General features: G+C 34.5%; 1 protein-coding gene across 1 annotated transcript; it reads right to left on the reverse strand.

The window, feature by feature from the left end:
* Positions 1–6755: 6755 nt before the first annotated feature.
* Positions 6756–19048, reverse strand: LOC132744708 (uncharacterized). The gene is made up of 4 exons (XM_060733483.1): positions 18876–19048; positions 10779–10896; positions 8105–8205; positions 6756–6926 (listed from the first exon to the last, which is right to left on the reverse strand). Exons 1-4 carry the CDS (start codon positions 19011–19013, stop codon positions 6774–6776), a joined length of 510 nt encoding a protein of 169 aa, XP_060589466.1. The 5' UTR covers positions 19014–19048; the 3' UTR covers positions 6756–6773.
* Between the last annotated feature and the right edge of the window lie 12 nt (positions 19049–19060).

A 19060-nucleotide genomic window follows, 5' to 3' on the forward strand; every position in this document is an offset into this window, starting at 1 on the left:
CCTGACTTTTCTTTAATTTATGATGTTTGGGGTTGTTCTTTGGGTTTCAGCGTTTTCTCTATTTTACGGAAGTACTCCTGTTACTAAATTATCTGTTTTTCTGGTCTTCTTGGTGAAGTTAGGTATTACTTAATCTTTTTTTTAATAACATTTACCGTGTAGGTATTATCAAGCTGGGCCATGATGAGTGATATTGATATATTTTTTTTACTGGCTTTATCTACCTCTAACAGCATTTTCTTTTAGTTTGTTCAGTTAGCACCTATGCATGATCGTATTAGGGTATTCTGCTGAGGCCATATTTTTCATATGTGAATTATTATTTTCTTATGTGTTTGTATGTTAAATTGCTCTAAAAGAACTTTGGGTAAATGAAAGGCCTTAGGATATTTAAAAGGGGGGCTTAATATGGGTTGTCTTGTTAAAACACTTGATTTATCCGTTACTGGTTAGTTTTTAGTACAGTCCATGAGGGACAGTATTTGTTATTGGAGTGATTGATTTAATTGGTTCGCACTCAACACTTATCTTTATCTATTTACTTTTTATGAGATTTTTCTTTTTTCTTCTACTATCAATATCTGTACATTACGTTTTTTCTTTCTACAGATATGCTTCACCCACACTGTAATAGGGTTTCTATATTATTTTTTAATGGCCTGAGAATTATTTTATGTATGTTTCATACAGTGTATCCATAGTATTGGTATGTGGTCATTTTCTGTATTTAAAGACTTAAGTTATGATGGTGAGACTTGCATTTAATTTATAAATGATAATATGACCGTTCTCATGTTAAATTGTTTATACCAGTGTTAGCTGGCTATAATAGTATCTGATAAAAGTTTTATTATTTATGTTTTCTTTCTTACTAAGATTTTGGTTCCTTTCATTAGTACTGTTATTTAGGATTTCATATTTTTATGAACTGGGAATATTAATGTTTGTTGCATCATGGTTATCTTGTTATTTGTTATGAGATTTTTGAATAATTCTGATTTAGAGTTACAGTTATGTCTTATATTAAGATGAGTTTCATTTAAATTATAAAGTGTCAATACATGCATTGATTGACATGTCTGCTCTTGGATCGCAAATATTGATAGTTTCAAACATCATATTCTGATGTTTACTTTTTTTTCTGATTTTTTTTTCTAACATGCTGACATAGTGTTGAAATGGACAGCTTTTGCCTTTCTATTTTCATGGAGGGACACGGTTCTCAATCTCAGGTTCTCTGAGTACCGAACATTACTTTAGTAGAGTAGATTTTTACTTGCCCTTGAATAATTCTGTACTAAATTATAGTGAGGTGATTTTGTGCCAATGAAACCAACATAGTACAATAACCTGTAACAGCGCAGATGAACACATGAAATACATCTCCAGGTGGTTCGTTTGGTTGCATATTTTCTGTTTTCGCGATGCTTGATGCAAATACAATCATTCTTCATAAATTTCTTATCTAGGAAAAGGTTGTTTTTTATCTGTACAAAAGATATTGTTGTTAGCCACTAGTTTGTTCACTTTCAAAATTGACCTGTTATTAATTGACCTTTTTAGTAAGAATATTTACATATGGTATTATTTTTTTATTATTACTTATGAGTATGTAGGGTTTTTTTTCTATTTATAATTCAGAATTATTTATCTGTTATTTTAAAATCTAATATTTTTAATTTGTATTGGTCACTATTTATGGGTGAGAGATGTGTTAGTGGCCAGTAGTTCTAATCGCAAGCCGCGGTACTTTATTCTGTGGGTCAAGGTTTGAGTTATGGTGAAGCTGAAGTTTTTTCTCTGTGACTGCATTAACTGAGTATTCACTATGCTTGTAACATCAGAATTCAGAATTAATCAATATGTGGCGAATATGTTTGGTTACTCTCGTTTCTGTGTTTTCTTTTTTATATGAGATAATTGTGTAGCTCGCGGATAGCTCATTGGTCTTCTGAAAGTATGTGTTCGAGTCCATGGTCAGGCCGTTTTCAGTCAGGGTTTAGAAGTGGTTTTGCGACTGGCACAATGTTTTTATTCATTTAATAAAGTGATTTAATTTTGAAATGGACAAGGCAGTATTGATGATACTGTTAGATCTACAAAAGCATTTTGTACAGTTGCATCAACACTATACTGCAATGAAGAGAGTTCTTTTTCTTTCTTGCTTAATGGAAACTTCAAGCATCTGCCATATGTTAATGACATTCTTACATGGTTCAGTTTTATCTCTTGATAGCAGGCTGGTTGATGTGGGCTGGTACTGACCTTACCTACTTTTGCTCTGAGTACCGATGAGTGTCCCCCTGATGTTTTTTAGGTCTTCTTTTATGTCTAATATATGTCAATGACATGTCGTGCAACCCTAAAGCAATAAGCTTTATTATATGCGGTGACAAGTATCAAGACCTGGGAAGTAAAAATAATGATTAGAGTTTTCTTCCCAGGTTCGATACTCGTGCACATGTGATTATATGATGATGACTCAGGTGATCCTTGGGTATCTGGTAAAAAATAAATCTTAAGATTGGTTAATTGACTATAAATTGTCTTTGCATCTTGGCAAGACAGTGTCTATTCTTTTTTGGTTTAGTTTCAACTAAACTGGGCCTAGCCTCCAGGTCACACAAAATGGTCAGCGCTTAAAGTAAACATTTTTGTTAAGTATTAAGGTCAAATTCTTTTGGCGTCGCCTTTGATGCTCTTGTTGCCTTTTTTGAATAATTTCATTTTCTGCGCGAATAAAACATTTTTTCCCTAAAATGAGACTTGGTTTTCCATATGCGTTTCACAGTAAAGCATTTACCATACCAGGTTGTACAATAACTTAATTGGTCCGTAATCAGTCTTTTACAACCAAAGTCTTCTGAACTTCATTCAGAATTCATGTCTCATTATTGTGAGCAAATTCTGAGTTTCCTTTAGCTATAAGCTGAAAATGTTTAATTATCCCCGCCGAAAAGGCGTTGGGGATATAAATTAGTCTTCGTCCGTCCGCCTGTCCTTCCTTCAGTCTGTCCTTCCGTCCTCATTTTAGTCCGGACCATATCTTAAAAAGTATTTGAGGTATCAACTTGAACTTCATAGGTGGATAAATCATATTTAGGAGAAGTGCAGTGCACAACAATGAATGATTCTACCCTACATAATTTTTCAGTTATTGCCTTTGTTACTTTTTTCAAACTCAATTTTTGTCCAGAGCAGTAACTCAAAAAGCCTTTAAGATGGATAGATCTCACTCAGGAGGTGTGCAGTGCAAAAAAGTGATAACTCTACCCTTCATAGTTTTCGAGTAATTGCCTTTTGTATTTTGCATACTTTATTTTCCACCTGAGTGGAGCATAACTAAAAAATATCTTTGAGATGTCAACATGAACTTCATCGATGGATTGATCTTATTGAGGAGGAATGTTGTGCGAAAGAATGATAACTGTACTGATTATAATTTTTTAGTTATTGACATTTGTTATTTTTCATACTTTTGTCCGGAGCATATCTCAAAAAAGTGTTAGAGGTAGATCTTACTCAGGAGGTGATAAACTACCCTTCATACATATATTTTATGAGTTATTGCCCTTGTTATTTTTCATACTAAATTTTTCACCTGAGTGGAGCATATCTCAAAAAGTGTTAGAGGTAACACCTTGAAACTTCATAGGTGGATAGACCTCATTGAGAGGAGTGCTGCACACAAGAGTGATAACCGAGCGTGCATTATTTTTTCAGTTATTGCCCTTTGTTATTTTTCATACTAAATTTTTGTCTGCAGAGTATAACTACAAAAGCCTTTGAGATATCAACATGAAACTTCAATATATAGATAGATCTCACTCAGGGAGGTGTTCAGTGCATAACGGTGATAACTCTACCCTTCATAATTTTGAGTTATTGTCCTTTTTTATTTTTCATACAAAATTTTTCACGCTGAGTGGGGCATATCTCTAAAAAAGCTTTTGAAATGTCATATGAAACTTCATAGGTGGATATATCTTATAAAGGAGGAATGTTGTGCACAAGAATGTTAACTCTACCCTTTATAATTTTTGAGTTATTGACATTTGTTATTTTTCATACTTTTTGTCCGGAGCTTATCTCAAAAGTGTAAGAGGGAATAACTTGAAACTTCATAGGTGAATAGATCTCATTGAGGAGGATTGCAGCCACGCAAGAATGATAACCTACCGTGCATTGTTTTTTCAGTTATTGCCCTTTGTTATTTTTCATACTTAATTTTTGTCCAGAGTATAACTACAAGGCCTTTGAGATATAACATGACCATCATAGGTGGATAGATCTTACTCAGGAGGTGATAACTCTACCCTTCATATTTTTTGAGTTATTGCCCTTTGTTATTTTTTCATACTAAATTTTTCACCTGAGTGGAGCATATTTCTAAAAAAGCTTGTGAAATGTCAACATAAAACTTCATAGGTGGATAAATCTTATTAAGGAGGAAATGTTGTGCACAAAAATGATAACTTTACCCATTATAATTTTTGAGTTATAGCCCTCTGTTATTTTTCATACTTTTTGTCCGGAGCTTATTTCAAAATTGTTAGAGGTTACAACTTCAATAACTACAAAAGCCATTGAAATATCAACATGAAACTTCATAGGTAGATAGATCTCACTCAGGAGGTGTGCAGTGCAAAAGAGTGATGACTCTATCCTTCATAGTTTTTGAGTAATTGCCTTTTGTACTTTTTCATACTTAATTTTTCAACCTGAGTGGAGCATAACTCAAAAGGTCTTTGAGATGTCACATGAAACTTCATTGGTGGATTGATCTGATTGAGGAGGAATGTTTGTGCGCAAGAATGATACCCTTTATAATTTTTGAGTTATTGCCCTTTGTTATTTTTCAAACTTTTTGTCCGGAGCTTATCTCAAACAGTGTTAGAGGTATTAACGTGAACTTCATAGGTGGATAAATCTCATTGAGGAGGGAGTGTGGCACACACCTACCGTGCATTATTTTTCAGGTATTGCCCTTTGTTAATTTTCATACTTAATTTCGTCCAGAGCATAACTACAAAAGCCTTTGAGATATCAACATGAAACTTCATATGTGGATAGATCTCACTCAAGAGGTATGCAGTACACAAGAATGATAAATTATTCTGCTCTACTACATATGCATGGCTCTTGTAACAAGTTACATTACAATACTTAAAAACCTTCTTACAAGTTTAACCTGTCATTATCATGCTATTTGAGATACATTAACTCTATACTTAACTGGTTTTGTTTTTTTTTTTTTTCGCCGTGCATAATTGCTGCTTTCCAGCAATTTTTACTTGTAAACTTATGTTTTACAAGTAGTTTTGATATGTTAAGCATGGGTCTACACGTAGCATTTTAAAGTATACTTTTAGCAACTATTGGTAACTTAGCTTCAATTAGACTTTAAAAGTTAGCTTTTAATATTTTAATATCTCCCTACTGGGACGTCACTATAATGAACGTTAGAACTTGTGTAGAGCGTCAACCAGCAGTTACAATTTGCTTTAATGACGCTATTTTTTTAGAGCACGTTAGCACTTTCGATATATGAATTGGATCCTGCTGCATCCATTTTCTTCGTTTGCATCAGAGGGATCCAGGCTGTTAATCAAGTGATTTAAATAATACCCTTGTTCTGAATGGTATTTATCAGTTATATTAGATTGTTACTAAGGAAGATCTGGGTTTGCAGAGTACTAACTGTAAACGTGATTTTATTCTGTTTATCACGTGACAGGGCAACCAGTGTGTGGAGACTCGACCGGGCGGACAATACGCATACTGTTACATTTTTAAATGGGTGCGGATGGCAGTGACTTAGTTTATTATCGGGGGATATGCTTAAATGTTACGGTTTTTATATGACCTAAAAACAGTTTTTCAAACCTACGTTTGTCTAAATAAAACAGAACAACACTTTACACATGTCTGACTAAAAGTCTAGAAAGTTCGTTAAAATAATGTGTGCTTAAATTAAAAGCGAGCTCGACGAGCTGGCCCGAAGGGCCTGCTCGCAAAGCGAGCTTTACGGTAACGCGAGTACCTGCTAAGTGATGGTTTTGAAAAACTTTCGTCCAAAGTACCGAATTGGACACATCGCAACCTTTCGAATTTAAAGATAACGATAAAAACTGAGGAATTCTGGCTGAAAACGGATGTGCATGTAGACTGGTCACCCGCGCACGTCTATGGGAACCATAATTGGACAGGGAACCAGAATAACGGAAGCTGTGTATAAAAAAATGAAATCGAAGGCGCCATTTTGTTTGAAATCTGATAAATAAAAACAATTTTTTTGTCGAATTTTGTTGTGAAAACTATCTAGAATGAAAGAAAATGGTCTAACTAAGAAAATGAATCCGAACACCAATATCTTTTATTCAGTCGTTAACGCTGTACAGTCGTTTAAAGTATTGTTTACGTGACGTCACAATGTAGCGCCAAACAGCGCGTGCAAAACAAACAAATCGAGTACGCTTTTTTAATGTCGCAAACGTTTTAAGTTTTATATTTATTTCACTTTAAATTATCTTAATTTCGCTTGAAAAATTATAGAGTGAAATAAAATAAAGTTTTATAAACGTTTTCAAAACTCGTTATTCATTTCACGACAGGGGCGGAGCCATATTTAACACAGTACGTGTGACGTCACACGCACTCGTCACTGCATCTGAAATAACTTCATACTATTTCACGTAAAAACTAAAAAAGTACATCGAGCTCGCTTTGAGGCTTTGCCTTTTTCATATTAGTCAAGTAAAGTAAAACCCATATTAATAAATACCCTGGTGCCATGGAACAACCATTGCTTTACTGTTCGGTGTCTTTGTGCGCATATTCCATACCGGATGTCCAGCTATATCCGGTCCAATCAGCTGCTCGATCAGGTGCAGCAAACGCTCATTGCACCATAGATCACGGAATGCCTAAGAAAGAAATAGATTGTGCTGGTTTGAGATTAAATGAGCTAATACATCTGCGTTTCTTTTATCGTCTATTATAGCAATATGTATCGGAAACAGAAGTCAACGATTAACTGAGAGCAAAAGCAATAGTTTGCGCGTATGCACAGCCACTTACTTAGTAAACATATCTAAAGGTCCGTCTATGTAACTCTATATTTTACTTAATTACTTAAAGTTCACGTAAAGTTTTCTAGGCATTCATATTACTTTTTTCTATCTAGTTGTAAGTCTGAAATTGTATTCCGATTTCACCGTAGGCCTATCCTTACACAGTAGATGGATGCGATTATTCATGCCACCCTTCGTCCGTAGACCAGCCGGTTTCCGATCAATAACTTAAGAACACCTTGGCCTAGAAACGCCAAACTTGGTTTTGATGTTGGACATGACCAGTAGATGAACCCTTTTGTTTTTGGGGTCAAAGGTCAAGGACATATTGACTGTTTCACAAACATCTTGTTTGACTGGGTTTTAAGAAAAAGGGATATGTTGCAGCTTTCTAGCATCATTTGGTGGATGAAAACATACACACACTTCAGTGCAATATTTCAAACATTAGACTTTATAAGAACCACTGATCTTTTGTGAGCTTTCTGTCATGAATGAATAAGATACCTTAGTTGAATTCTATACCACAGCCATGAGGGTACACAAAATACAGTAGATCAAAGCTGCTGGCCTCTAAATCCCAGCAATCATTTTGGAAAACATACAAGAACAAGAACTGTTAGTAGGACATCGTGTTCGACTATAATTCTTAGTGCTTCATAATAAAACAATAGCTTGGATGGTTAATAAAGTTCCAAGTTCAAAAGGGCCATAAAGCTGTCAAAATTCGTGTAAGTGTTATGGGCATTGGACAGTGACCTCTTATTATGGTATACTACCAAGAATGTTGTGCAGTTTCAACCCATTAACTTCCGTAGTTCTGGAGATATCAACTTTCACCAAAGTGTGACCCCAACGCAATGGTGAGTACAATAGATTAACAAATCCTTCGAATAGTCGAAATAAAAATGTCTTAGCATAATTTTTTCTTCTCACTTTCTACGAATTTTCTAACGTATATTGCCTCTAGGTCAATCTATGTATATAGACATGTCTATGAACTGAAAATCACGTGTATTAACAGTACTAACCTTTGGTATCTTTTGATGCTTAAAGAGAAGGATGTTCGCTCCGGGAAACTCTTCTTCAAGTTTTGAAAGTCTCTGAAATAACCCATATTCCTTGTACAAGTCTGGAAAGAACAAAAGATGCCCTAATAACCTTTGAACTTTAAAATGTACAAGTAGTAGCGAAATTTATGAACATTTGCGCATTATTTTGCGCAGCCTGAACTTGTGATGGGTTGAAATGAATCTGGTTGAGATTGTACATAGAAACTAGTGAAAGCTTGCTATTGAGTTTTAATGGAGTTAACACCCTTGAAAGAGTGTGGAGAGTTATTACATGCAAGTAAGATCGAGTTCAAGTGAATTCTTACACTTTCAAGAGTATGGAACGCCGTGACTGTCTTATGCTATAAATATTTTTGCTATCTTCCGAAATGATGGTATTATTTTGTCATTTAAGCATATTAACATGTGCAATTTACATCATATCTTGTCTAAAGACAATGCTGACTTGTCCAAACAGCATGTTAACTTGTCAAATAATCATTATGACATGTGCAGGCAACATGGTAACTTGTCAAAGTATCATGATGACTTGTGCAAACGACAATGTTAACTTGTCAAAATAACATGATGACTTGTGCAAACGACATGTTAACTTGTCAAAATGTCATGATGACATGTGCAAACAGCATGTTAACTTGTCGAATTATCGTGATGACATGCTCAAAATACCTAAACAAGTTAACATATGTTTTGCACAAGACATCACGATTCTTTGACAAGTTTCACATGTTGTTTGTACAAGTCATCATGATAATTTGACAAGATAACATGGCATTTGCACAAGTCATCACGATACCTTGACAAGTTAACATGCTGTTTGCACTTGTCATCATGAAATTTTGACAAGTTAACATGTCGCTTTCACAAGTCACCATGATACTTGGACAAGATAGCATGTTGTTTGCACATGTTATCACGATGGTTTGACAAGTTTAACATACTGTTTGCACATGTCATCATGAAATTTTGACAAGTTAACATGGCATTTGCACAAGTAATCATTACACACTTGGACAAGTTAACATGTCGTTTGCACAAGTCATCATGATACTTGGACAAGTTAACATGCTGTATGCACATGTCATAACGATAATTTGACAAGTTAACATGCTGTTTACACATGTCATCATGGAATTTTGACATGTTAGCATGGTATTTGCACAAGTTATCATAATACTTTGACAAGTTAACAGTACGTTTTGACATGTCAGCCTGATACAAGATAACATGTCATTTGCACAAGTCATCACGATTCTTTGACAAGTTCACATGTTGTCTTCACAAGTCATCATGGTAATTTGACATGTTAACATGCTGTTTGCACAAGTCACCATGATACTTTGACAAGTTAACATGCTGTTTGCACATGTCATCACGATAATTCGACAAGTTAACATGTCGTTTGCACAAGTCATCATTATACTTTGACAAGTTAACATGGCGTTTGCACAAGTCATCATGACACTTTGACAAGTTAACATACTGTTTGCACATGTCATCATGAAATTTTGACAAGTTAACATGGCATTTGCACAAGTCATCATTACACTTGGACAAGTTAACATGTCGTTTGCACAAGTCATCATGATACTTGGACAAGTTAACATGCTGTATGCACATGTCATAACGATAATTTGACAAGTTAACATGCTGTTTACACATGTCATCATGGAATTTTGACATGTTAGCATGGTATTTGCACAAGTTATCATAATACTTTGACAAGTTAACAGTACGTTTTGACATGTCAGCCTGATACAAGATAACATGTCATTTGCACAAGTCATCACGATTCTTTGACAAGTTCACATGTTGTCTTCACAAGTCATCATGGTAATTTGACATGTTAACATGCTGTTTGCACAAGTCACCATGATACTTTGACAAGTTAACATGCTGTTTGCACATGTCATCACGATAATTCGACAAGTTAACATGTCGTTTGCACAAGTCATCATTATACTTTGACAAGTTAACATGGCGTTTGCACAAGTCATCACGATTCTTTGACAAGTTAACATGCTGTTTGCACATGTCATCACAATAATTCGACATGTTAACATGTCGTTTGCACAAGTCATCATTACATTTTGACAAGTTACCATGTCATTTGCACAAGTCATCATTATACTTTGACAAGTTAACATGTTGTTTGCACAAGTCATCACGATACTTTGACAAGTTAGGATGTTGTCTGCACATGTCATCATAATCATTTGACAAGTTAAAATGTTGTTTGTACAAGTCAGCATGTTCCTTTGACAAGACATGATGTAAATTGCACATGTTAACACGCTCAAAAGACAAAATAATATCATAGTTTCACAAAATAACAAAAACTTTGATTACATAAGACAGTCACGGCGTTCCATACAAGAGTGTGTGTAAACATGCGTATGGTGGCTGGTTTCTACCATGTCGTGTCTTCGCCAATTAAAATATCGTTATTTCAAAAGCCAATGGTGAGGACTCGATAAGTGAGCATATTATCGTGTCTTCATCTTCGACATTTGAGGGGCGAACACTCGAAGACACGAAATGGCACAAATCAGCCACCATACATGCGCATAGTTATAACAATTGTGAAATGAAAAACATAGTCTTAGCAGCGTAAAAACGACTGTAGACTTACTTTTGATCTTTCCGGCCTCATAAAGCTTATTCGCCAGTAACTCAACCATCTCGTTTATGGCATCACGACAAGGTTGTAGCTCATCCTTACTGAAGAAATTCTCGACAACAATGTAACCCTAAAAAGAGTGTTTACATTTTACTACTTATATCAAGTGCACGGGAAAAGTCCGATTCCTTGTCCTATTAAGAACTTAAGATGCGTCCACTTGACTAGATACAATAGAAAAGCACATTGTTATAACGAACCGCTTTTTAAATGAATATATCATATGTATACATATAATGGAAAGTTACGAACTTAACATACTTAAAAGAACTGTTACTAGCAGGAGGGATTATGGGGTAGGGTCCAATGTGCCGTGACACACACAGTGCATTACATTTTACACATGCCCGACCACCATCATTCTGTAAATTTCCGGAGAAATAAAATCAAAGCGCTGAAAGCACTGATATCCTTTGGAACTCCTTTTAATTCTTAGAAAAGGATATTAGCATCGTCCTGCGATTTGGGTTCTAAATGAAATAATGCGCAAACGTCATAAATGACGTCAAAAGTCATGTCCAAAAATATTATAACTGCGAAAATACACATGTAAATATTTAAGTTTTGTTTACGTGTATGTTTATTATAATGGCCGAAGAGCTAGATATTTTCTTTATTCTTGTATTTTTTAACAATTTGTGATTATTTTTAAATTGATTTAAACTTAATATTTGAAGGTCAGTCAGATACAGTATTCGAAAACGAAAGTAGGATAAATCTCGACATCCACTTTATATCAACAGTGAAAGTGTTTATAGCATGAATATTTCATCACTATAGGCATTGGACTTTTTATCAAATCAATATCTAGAGCTAGCTATATAGTTTTTTATTTAGATCTAATACATAAAAAACCTATGGCTATGCAGAGCTTAATCCTATATCTATATACTGTGTGATACTTCACATGTGAAAAGTAATTTGTTAAATGGCTAAAATGATTAAGAAGTAAAACTGTATGAACTCTCGAAACGAAGCGTTTTAATTTTTTACACTGTTTTAAGCACAATGAATGAGGATATAAATTATTGGTTTTATGTGTCTGCAAAGGATAAACATGTGATAAGCTATCTCAACTGTTACACTTAAATCTGGAACGATATTAAATATTAAAGATAAAAATCTTGAAAAAATATGTTCGGTCCTTTCACATAAAAAACAGTAAAGTCCCTTTAAGACTCGTTTGTTTAAGACATAAGTATGTTACAGTACTGAAATAACTAACTTCTCTTATTATCAGATTATCTTATCTACTAAATATTGATATTTCCGGTTAATAAGATTCGTAGTGTATTAGACTAACGTAAATTAATTTGCATATGGTCATCAATTTGTTTTTAATGATAACAAGAAAAATATTACATACATTCGTATGTAATATAGGTACGATTGCATACTACTTTTTGTGAAGACTTTATGTTTGCTGAATTAGAGGTGTAATGTAAAATGAACAAACATGTCATGAGATATTTTATACCTTTAAACATTTTCATGGAATGTAATTAATGTATCACCATATTAAAGTTGCATGCCTTCAGGTGAGAAAAATGATTTCAAGGAAATCAAAATATGAAAAGAAAATTCACGGTCAATTGACTGCTTTGAAGCATAAACACAAAATAAAATTACAGGAAATTAAAAAAAAACCTTTTTAATACACTTAAGGTAGAATTTCATTGTAAATCATAGTCAAAGATTTGAGATATGATTATTTATTCATATTAACCTCATTATTGGTTATATATATTGATAAAAAAACCCGAAAGACACAGTTTGTAAAATTTATTACAATCAAATATGAAAAAGGTATACGCGCCGAGGTTAGCTATAATTAAAATTCCCGCGCTAAGTCGCGGTGGTGCTTGGGATTATCACTTGATACTGTAAATGGCAGCCATTTTACGATACGAATCCTCGAAAAGTTTATTCTGCCGAAAAGATATGAAAAAATACTTGCAATTCAAAGTTTGCTGGCTACATAAAGATTATCGATTTACTCTTTGCACACTTTTTCTCTGCCTGAGTATAATAATATTGACGTGTTTTCATTGGCTTAAACCATCACGTTACCAATACACATGTAGGTGTGAACTAATTTCGTGTTCATTAAAATCATTCCGTTAATAGACATATAACAATCTTATTTACAAATGAATTGATAAAACAACAATCCCAGAAGCATTTAAGATAATAACAATCATTGGAAAAAAATAAATGCATATAAATTGTAAATTTGTGTATGACAACTCAACCCCCTAAACAAAACATAATAGACTCAACCAAAACAAGCGCCTGCTTCTTCACCTAACTATGTAGTTGCATGACCATGATTAGCAATTTAGCAAACCAAATCTAAGAGATAAACCTATTGTAAAAATAATACTATGACCACAGCAGATTTCGTACAGAAAATTGATAGTTCTAGAATCTACGTGATGATCAATGAATTCTATTTTCAGTTGAATACTACATTGTTATCATATATTCATTTTCGCTATTATTAAACAAGCAGTGACTTTTTTCAAGGCAGAACAAAAATAAGTATGTACTTGCTTTGTTATTTGGAGAGTAATGACTGGTCAGAACGGAGTCATATAGTATTTGATTCAAATTCCTGTTAAGTTCATTTGAATACACATATTTTTGACGCAAACGTGTATCAACGTGCACCGGTCTGAAGCAAACCAAATTTATTTCATATTAATTTATTTTGTTTTACTTTCAAAAATAAAATCGGAACAAAGAAATATATATCACCAGGAAGAAAATCAGTTAATTAATACAAGGCGATCAATGCTCGGTTAAAACAAGAGAAGACAAGTGCGAGCATGCGCGGTGATAACAGGTGTGAGCATGCACGGTGAAGACAAGTGAGAGCATGTGCGGTGAAGACAAGTGCGAGCATGTGCGGTGATAACAGGTGTGAGCATGCGCGGTGAACACAAGAGCTAGCATGTGCGGTGAAGACAAGTGCGAGCATGCGCGGTGATGACAGGTGCGATCATGCGCGGTGATTACAGGTGTGAGCATTCGCGGTGAACACAAGAGCGAGAATGTGCGGTGAACACAAGTGCGAGCATGCGCGGTGAAGACAAGTGTGAGCATGTGTGGTGAAGACAAGTGCGAGCATGCGCGGTGATGACCGTTGCGATCATGCGCAGTGAACACATGTGCGAGCATGTTCAGTGAAGACAAGTGCGAGCATGCGCGGTGAAGACAAGTGTGAGCATGTGCGGTGAAAACAAGTGCGAGCATGTGCGGTGATGACAGGTGCGAGCATGTGCGGTGAAGCCAAGTGCGAGCATGCGCAAAACAATTTTTTTTTATAAAAATGAAACTCGATCGAGACAATACGTGGATGCATTTCAGTGGAATCGCAATACCGCTAAGGCATCTCTGTCAGTAAAAGGCCCAGTTTGCCTCAGAAATGCTATAATTTGTATTTCTCAAAATCTTTTCATTTTTGGTATCTTGTTACAGTTTGCAAAATTAAAATCATTTGCCATATAGAAGAACCGCACATGCTCGCACTTGTCTTCACCGCACATGCTCACATATATTAAATGTACATGTATAGCTGAATCTTAAACGAGTCTTTGTTAGTTTTACTCCGATGATTAAATCACAACAAAATGTTTTTTTGTTAAATGATATGAAAGAAATTGTCCTTTTCTAGCTTGCAAAAGATTTCTGTTTTTTTGTTGTTTTTTTCTGTTTTCTTTTCTTCTTCTTCTTCTTGTGTGTATGCAAATAATGCTTAAAATTTACTTGCAGCGATTTACTTATTTTCATTAGCATGCTTAAATTTACTTGTTATATTGAAAGAAGTCACGCTCGGTGTTTATTGGATTCCGGCTGCGAGTGTATAGACGTACCAGTTGACGTAGAGGCTCTCACATAGCTCAGTCGGTATGAGCGCGAGATTTGTAATCTCGACAGTCTGGGTTCGATTACAGGGCTAGCCAATAAAAATTTATAATCAGTGACTCGGATGAGACTTTAAATCGAGGTCCCGTGTATGACTACTAAACACTTGGCACGCTAAAAAGGAGAAGCTTCTGTGATTGGGGCATATTTCTGTATCTATATCTTGCACTATCCTCCAAAATTTAAAATGACTAATACACTTCTGGAGGATTCGCCCATATGGGCAACTGATGGCGAGTATAAATAACTCTCACACACGCGCGCGCTTGGTCAGCTTGAAAATGTGGCCAGCAAATCGTCGAAAACTAATTTGGCTGTCCGTTTTTCGCGATGGGCAAAGGAATGGGAAGTTGTTCTTGGATGGAACATTTAAAACAGTGAAAGGAATAAGGTATAATCAGATATAAAATACAGATACTGTTTTAATAATAATAACAATAATACTTATACTTAAATAGTAATAATGATATTATAAAAAATAATAATAGAAATTATAATTATAAGAAATATATATTAACGATATAAATTCTAATAACTGAATTAAATGTTATGATTTAATCATTTTAACTTTCAAAATGAAACATATATTGTTAGCAAGGCAGAAATTAGATAATGAGTTTGCTTTTATACAGAATTTATTTTAGTTTGATTGTGTAGGAAGCTTTAATCTTATAGACACACTTTCGACTCCGTTCCTGGAACCAACCAGTACTGAGCAATGTGTGTAAAGTGTCTTGCTCACGTAAACAACGACTTGCCCCTGTCGGGGTTTGAACCCGTGCGGCTAGCAATCATTAGAATACTAGTACAAGGTGTTTAACCACTCGACCATGCCGCCACTTTTCTTTTCAGGAAATATCAGTACTTCCGGTTTACTGCAGACGAACCAGGTATTGTTACCGAGCGGATTTCATATGATAACCAAAATGAGGAAAAAATTTGCAACTTTTAGAACCGATTCTAGCGTTTTGAAGCGGCTGTCAGACCAGAACAGATTCAATCAAAAGAGCTCAGTCAACGGCGGCAAACCTACCTGTACAACTCCGTACGTCCATATGTCAGACCAGCATATAGAGACGAGTTTTGTAGTGTAAACATTGACGCAAATGTTAAAATAGAGAAATATAATGTTTTGATTGATAAAACTTAATACATTGTTTATGAATCTTATTTTCAGACCGTATATACATTAAGTAAACATTTTGAAAAAATGTTACAATTTCAGAAAAAAATCTGCTTGGCCATGATAATGACATCATATAAAATGTACCACTACCTTAACACTTACTTGTACTTCATTTCAAGTTAATAATAATAATATATATTTCCCTCTCGTGCATTTGAACACAACTTTATGCTAGAAAAGTTGATTAACGGAAAACAAGGATGTCGATTTAGCGACAACAATATCGACAAGAAGTTTTAAAATGACGTTGTAAAATAAGTTGTATTGAAAAAAAAAATTATCTTAGATATATGAATTATATCGTAAGAAAGTGTATTTCTTTAGCTTTAATTTGATATGAAAGTCTCAAAATCGATACAAATGCCATTAAGACCCATTTTCGCAAGACTTTGCCCTTATATATTTAGGTATTTTAACTATAACTGAAGTAGAAAAAATAAATTAAAGTAAATGTTGTAAATTTCTGTTGTTTTAACTACCATCGCTGAACTATATCACGTTTTGACAAATAACACATGATGTTAAACATTGGGGAAAAAAAGGTTGAGACTATTTCTTGCAGGCGGAAGACTACAGCTTTGTGTTAGGTCTTCGGTTTGGATTACAAAAGTAGTTCCCGACAGATTGTTCAAAACTGTTCGCATTTTTGTTGGTCGTACCGATATACATAAATTTTGTAACAATTAAAAAAATAACACACAATTAATATACTGTAACTAAACTTATGTTAAGTTTGATCTAGGCTCAAGTTTATTGTATGAAACCTTAAACGTCCATGCTAAAATATGCATAAGCATAGATTGTACATTCAGATGTGAAGTCTGCATTATTTAGCATGTCAGCGAATAAATCAAGTAACCCTACTGATAAGTGTGGGGCACAATAACGGATATATAGAAAATACCATGCTAGTGTCTGATATTACAAAATTTATCAGGCTAAGCTAAGAAAAAAACAAGAGCTGTCGGTAGGACAGCAACGCTCGACTATTCTTAGTGCTTTATAGTAAAAAACCTTGATAATGTAAAATTTTCTAAGTAAAGAAAAGGGTTTTTTTTTTCTTTAAATCCATATTACACACATAGGCCTTGGAGAGAGTCATATTATGCTCTAAAAGAAGAGTATAAAATTTCAACTTGTTTCAAAGCCATATGCCAATGGACTTTGAAAATATTTTAGGTATAACAAAAACTTTAATATAAATTCTAAGTCGAAAAAGAAGCATAATTCTGTCAAAATGCTTGATACAGTTACCTACCCCTGTCTACAGGTTGGGGTTATGATGGTGAACAAGTGTGCAAAGTTTCGAAGCCATATGTAAATGGACTTTGAAAGTATTTGAGGTATTACAAAAACTTTAGCGTAAATTCTAAGTCGAAGAAGGGGCAAAATTCTGTCAAAATGCTTGATGCAGTTACCTCCCCCTGTCTACAGGTTGAGGTCATGATGGTGAACAAGTGTGCAAAGTTTCGAAGCCATATGTCAGTGGACTTTGAAAAATTTGAGGTATTACTTAAAATTTAACATAAATTCGACGCTCGGCTGACTACAATAGCTCTACTTATTCTTATCGAATAGTCGAGCTAAAAAGGAGAGGCTCTACCGAGCCCTTCATTTTATTTTTCGGGCCAAACCTGATAAATTTTATGATATCAGACACTTGTTTGGTATTCTATTTATCTTGTTTGCATTTTAATATACGTTTATTTCTTTGAATTTCAAATAAAACAAAACCCCTCAAGCACCTCTCGACTTCATGCCGCGCGTAGTAATATGCCAACTTTAAGAAATAGTTCCAAATATTTTACTCAAATGTAAGATTGACAAAATCTGTTCGATTCAACGTTGATCAGTTTAATATTTTCCAACTATATCGTAAGAGGAAAAAATATTGCATTCTCTTCATTTTATTACAGTATGTATTGATGAGGTGTCTGATAAAGCTGAGCTAAATTTCTAAGCACTTTATCAACCGAAATCAATGTTATGACTGAAAAGAAGAAAAAAATGTCACTATAACGTCACATTACGTAATCATACGGCTGTGCCGTTACGTATTCATCAAACATGCTGTTTTATACTGAATAAATGCATTTAATATACATGTAGTTTAATATCAAATATGTCCTGTACTTGTAAAAGCTTGCTACAGGCTCACTACGTACTTAACGCTAAACATTCAAAGAAGTCAACATGAAACTTGTGAAAAAAATCAAAAGTTAAAGATATATAAAAAGAAAGTCTAAGCAGGAAAACTGAACACAATATAAAAAAAATATTTTCATTAATTTAGACTTTAAAATGCTAATACGTGTGATGTAGAGGCATAATTATGTACATAGGTTTTAGAACGAGTCTGATTTAAGTACGGAGGGGGCGTAGCCATGTAGGTAAAAATAAAAACACCTTCCCTGTCGTCACAATATGAAACCCTAGAAAAAGTAACCAATGTACGAGCATCTGAATATAACTTTTCTACGGTGTTCCGGTGATTTAATATAAAAATCTACGGTGTTCCGTTAGGACAAACGCGTTTTCTCTACGAACGAAAAGCGCGAAACATATGACAGTACGAAGGTGACCAGCACAACAGCACGATGATGACAGTCCGTCGTTCTGACGTTATCTCTTTCACTTACGAAACGCAAGAAAAACGTAACCAATCAACAGGCATGCTATATAGTTATATCCCCCACAGACAGTACGGTAACTGGAGTGCAGTAACTAAAGGCCTACCGCACTGTAAATTTATGGGCTATGCGATTTAACTGAAATTAAATCTGACACATTTTTAAAAAAAAAGATACAGTAGTGCTCTCTGCAAACAGTTATCTGCAACAATTCATCACATATATAATCTCCGCATGTACCTCTAGATAGCGAACAATATCTACACGATAATATTAAAGTATTAAATGTAGGTTAAAAATTGTTACCTCTTCGAAAAATTGTTTGATTTGCTCTAACGGGAGCTGTCCTGGTTTTTTCTCCGTTGGTTGAGGCGGGATTTTGGTATAAGGCTCGGGATAACAGTCCGATAATCCATCATTTTTGTCCGATCTACGGGACGACATACTCCTACTTATCTGCACTCTAATCTTAAAATTGACATATGACCCGC

This window comes from Ruditapes philippinarum, unplaced genomic scaffold (assembly GCF_026571515.1).
Source record: "Ruditapes philippinarum isolate M1 unplaced genomic scaffold, ASM2657151v2 ctg5666_1_1_1_1, whole genome shotgun sequence".
In the NCBI taxonomy this organism is placed as follows: domain Eukaryota; kingdom Metazoa; phylum Mollusca; class Bivalvia; order Venerida; family Veneridae; genus Ruditapes; species Ruditapes philippinarum.

What these genes read in the sequence shown, in the direction of transcription:
- LOC132744708 (XM_060733483.1), bottom strand. Translation starts at nt 19,013, where the DNA reads ATGTCGTCCCGTAGATCGGACAAAAATGATGGATTATCGGACTGTTAT. An exon ending in TCAAACAATTTTTCGAAGAG is followed by an intron (nt 10,897 to 18,875) that starts GTAACAATTTTT and finishes CACTCTTTTTAG; the next exon opens with GGTTACATTGTTGTCGAGAA. An exon ending in AGCATCAAAAGATACCAAAG is followed by an intron (nt 6,927 to 8,104) that starts GTTAGTACTGTT and finishes TTTCTTTCTTAG; the next exon opens with GCATTCCGTGATCTATGGTG.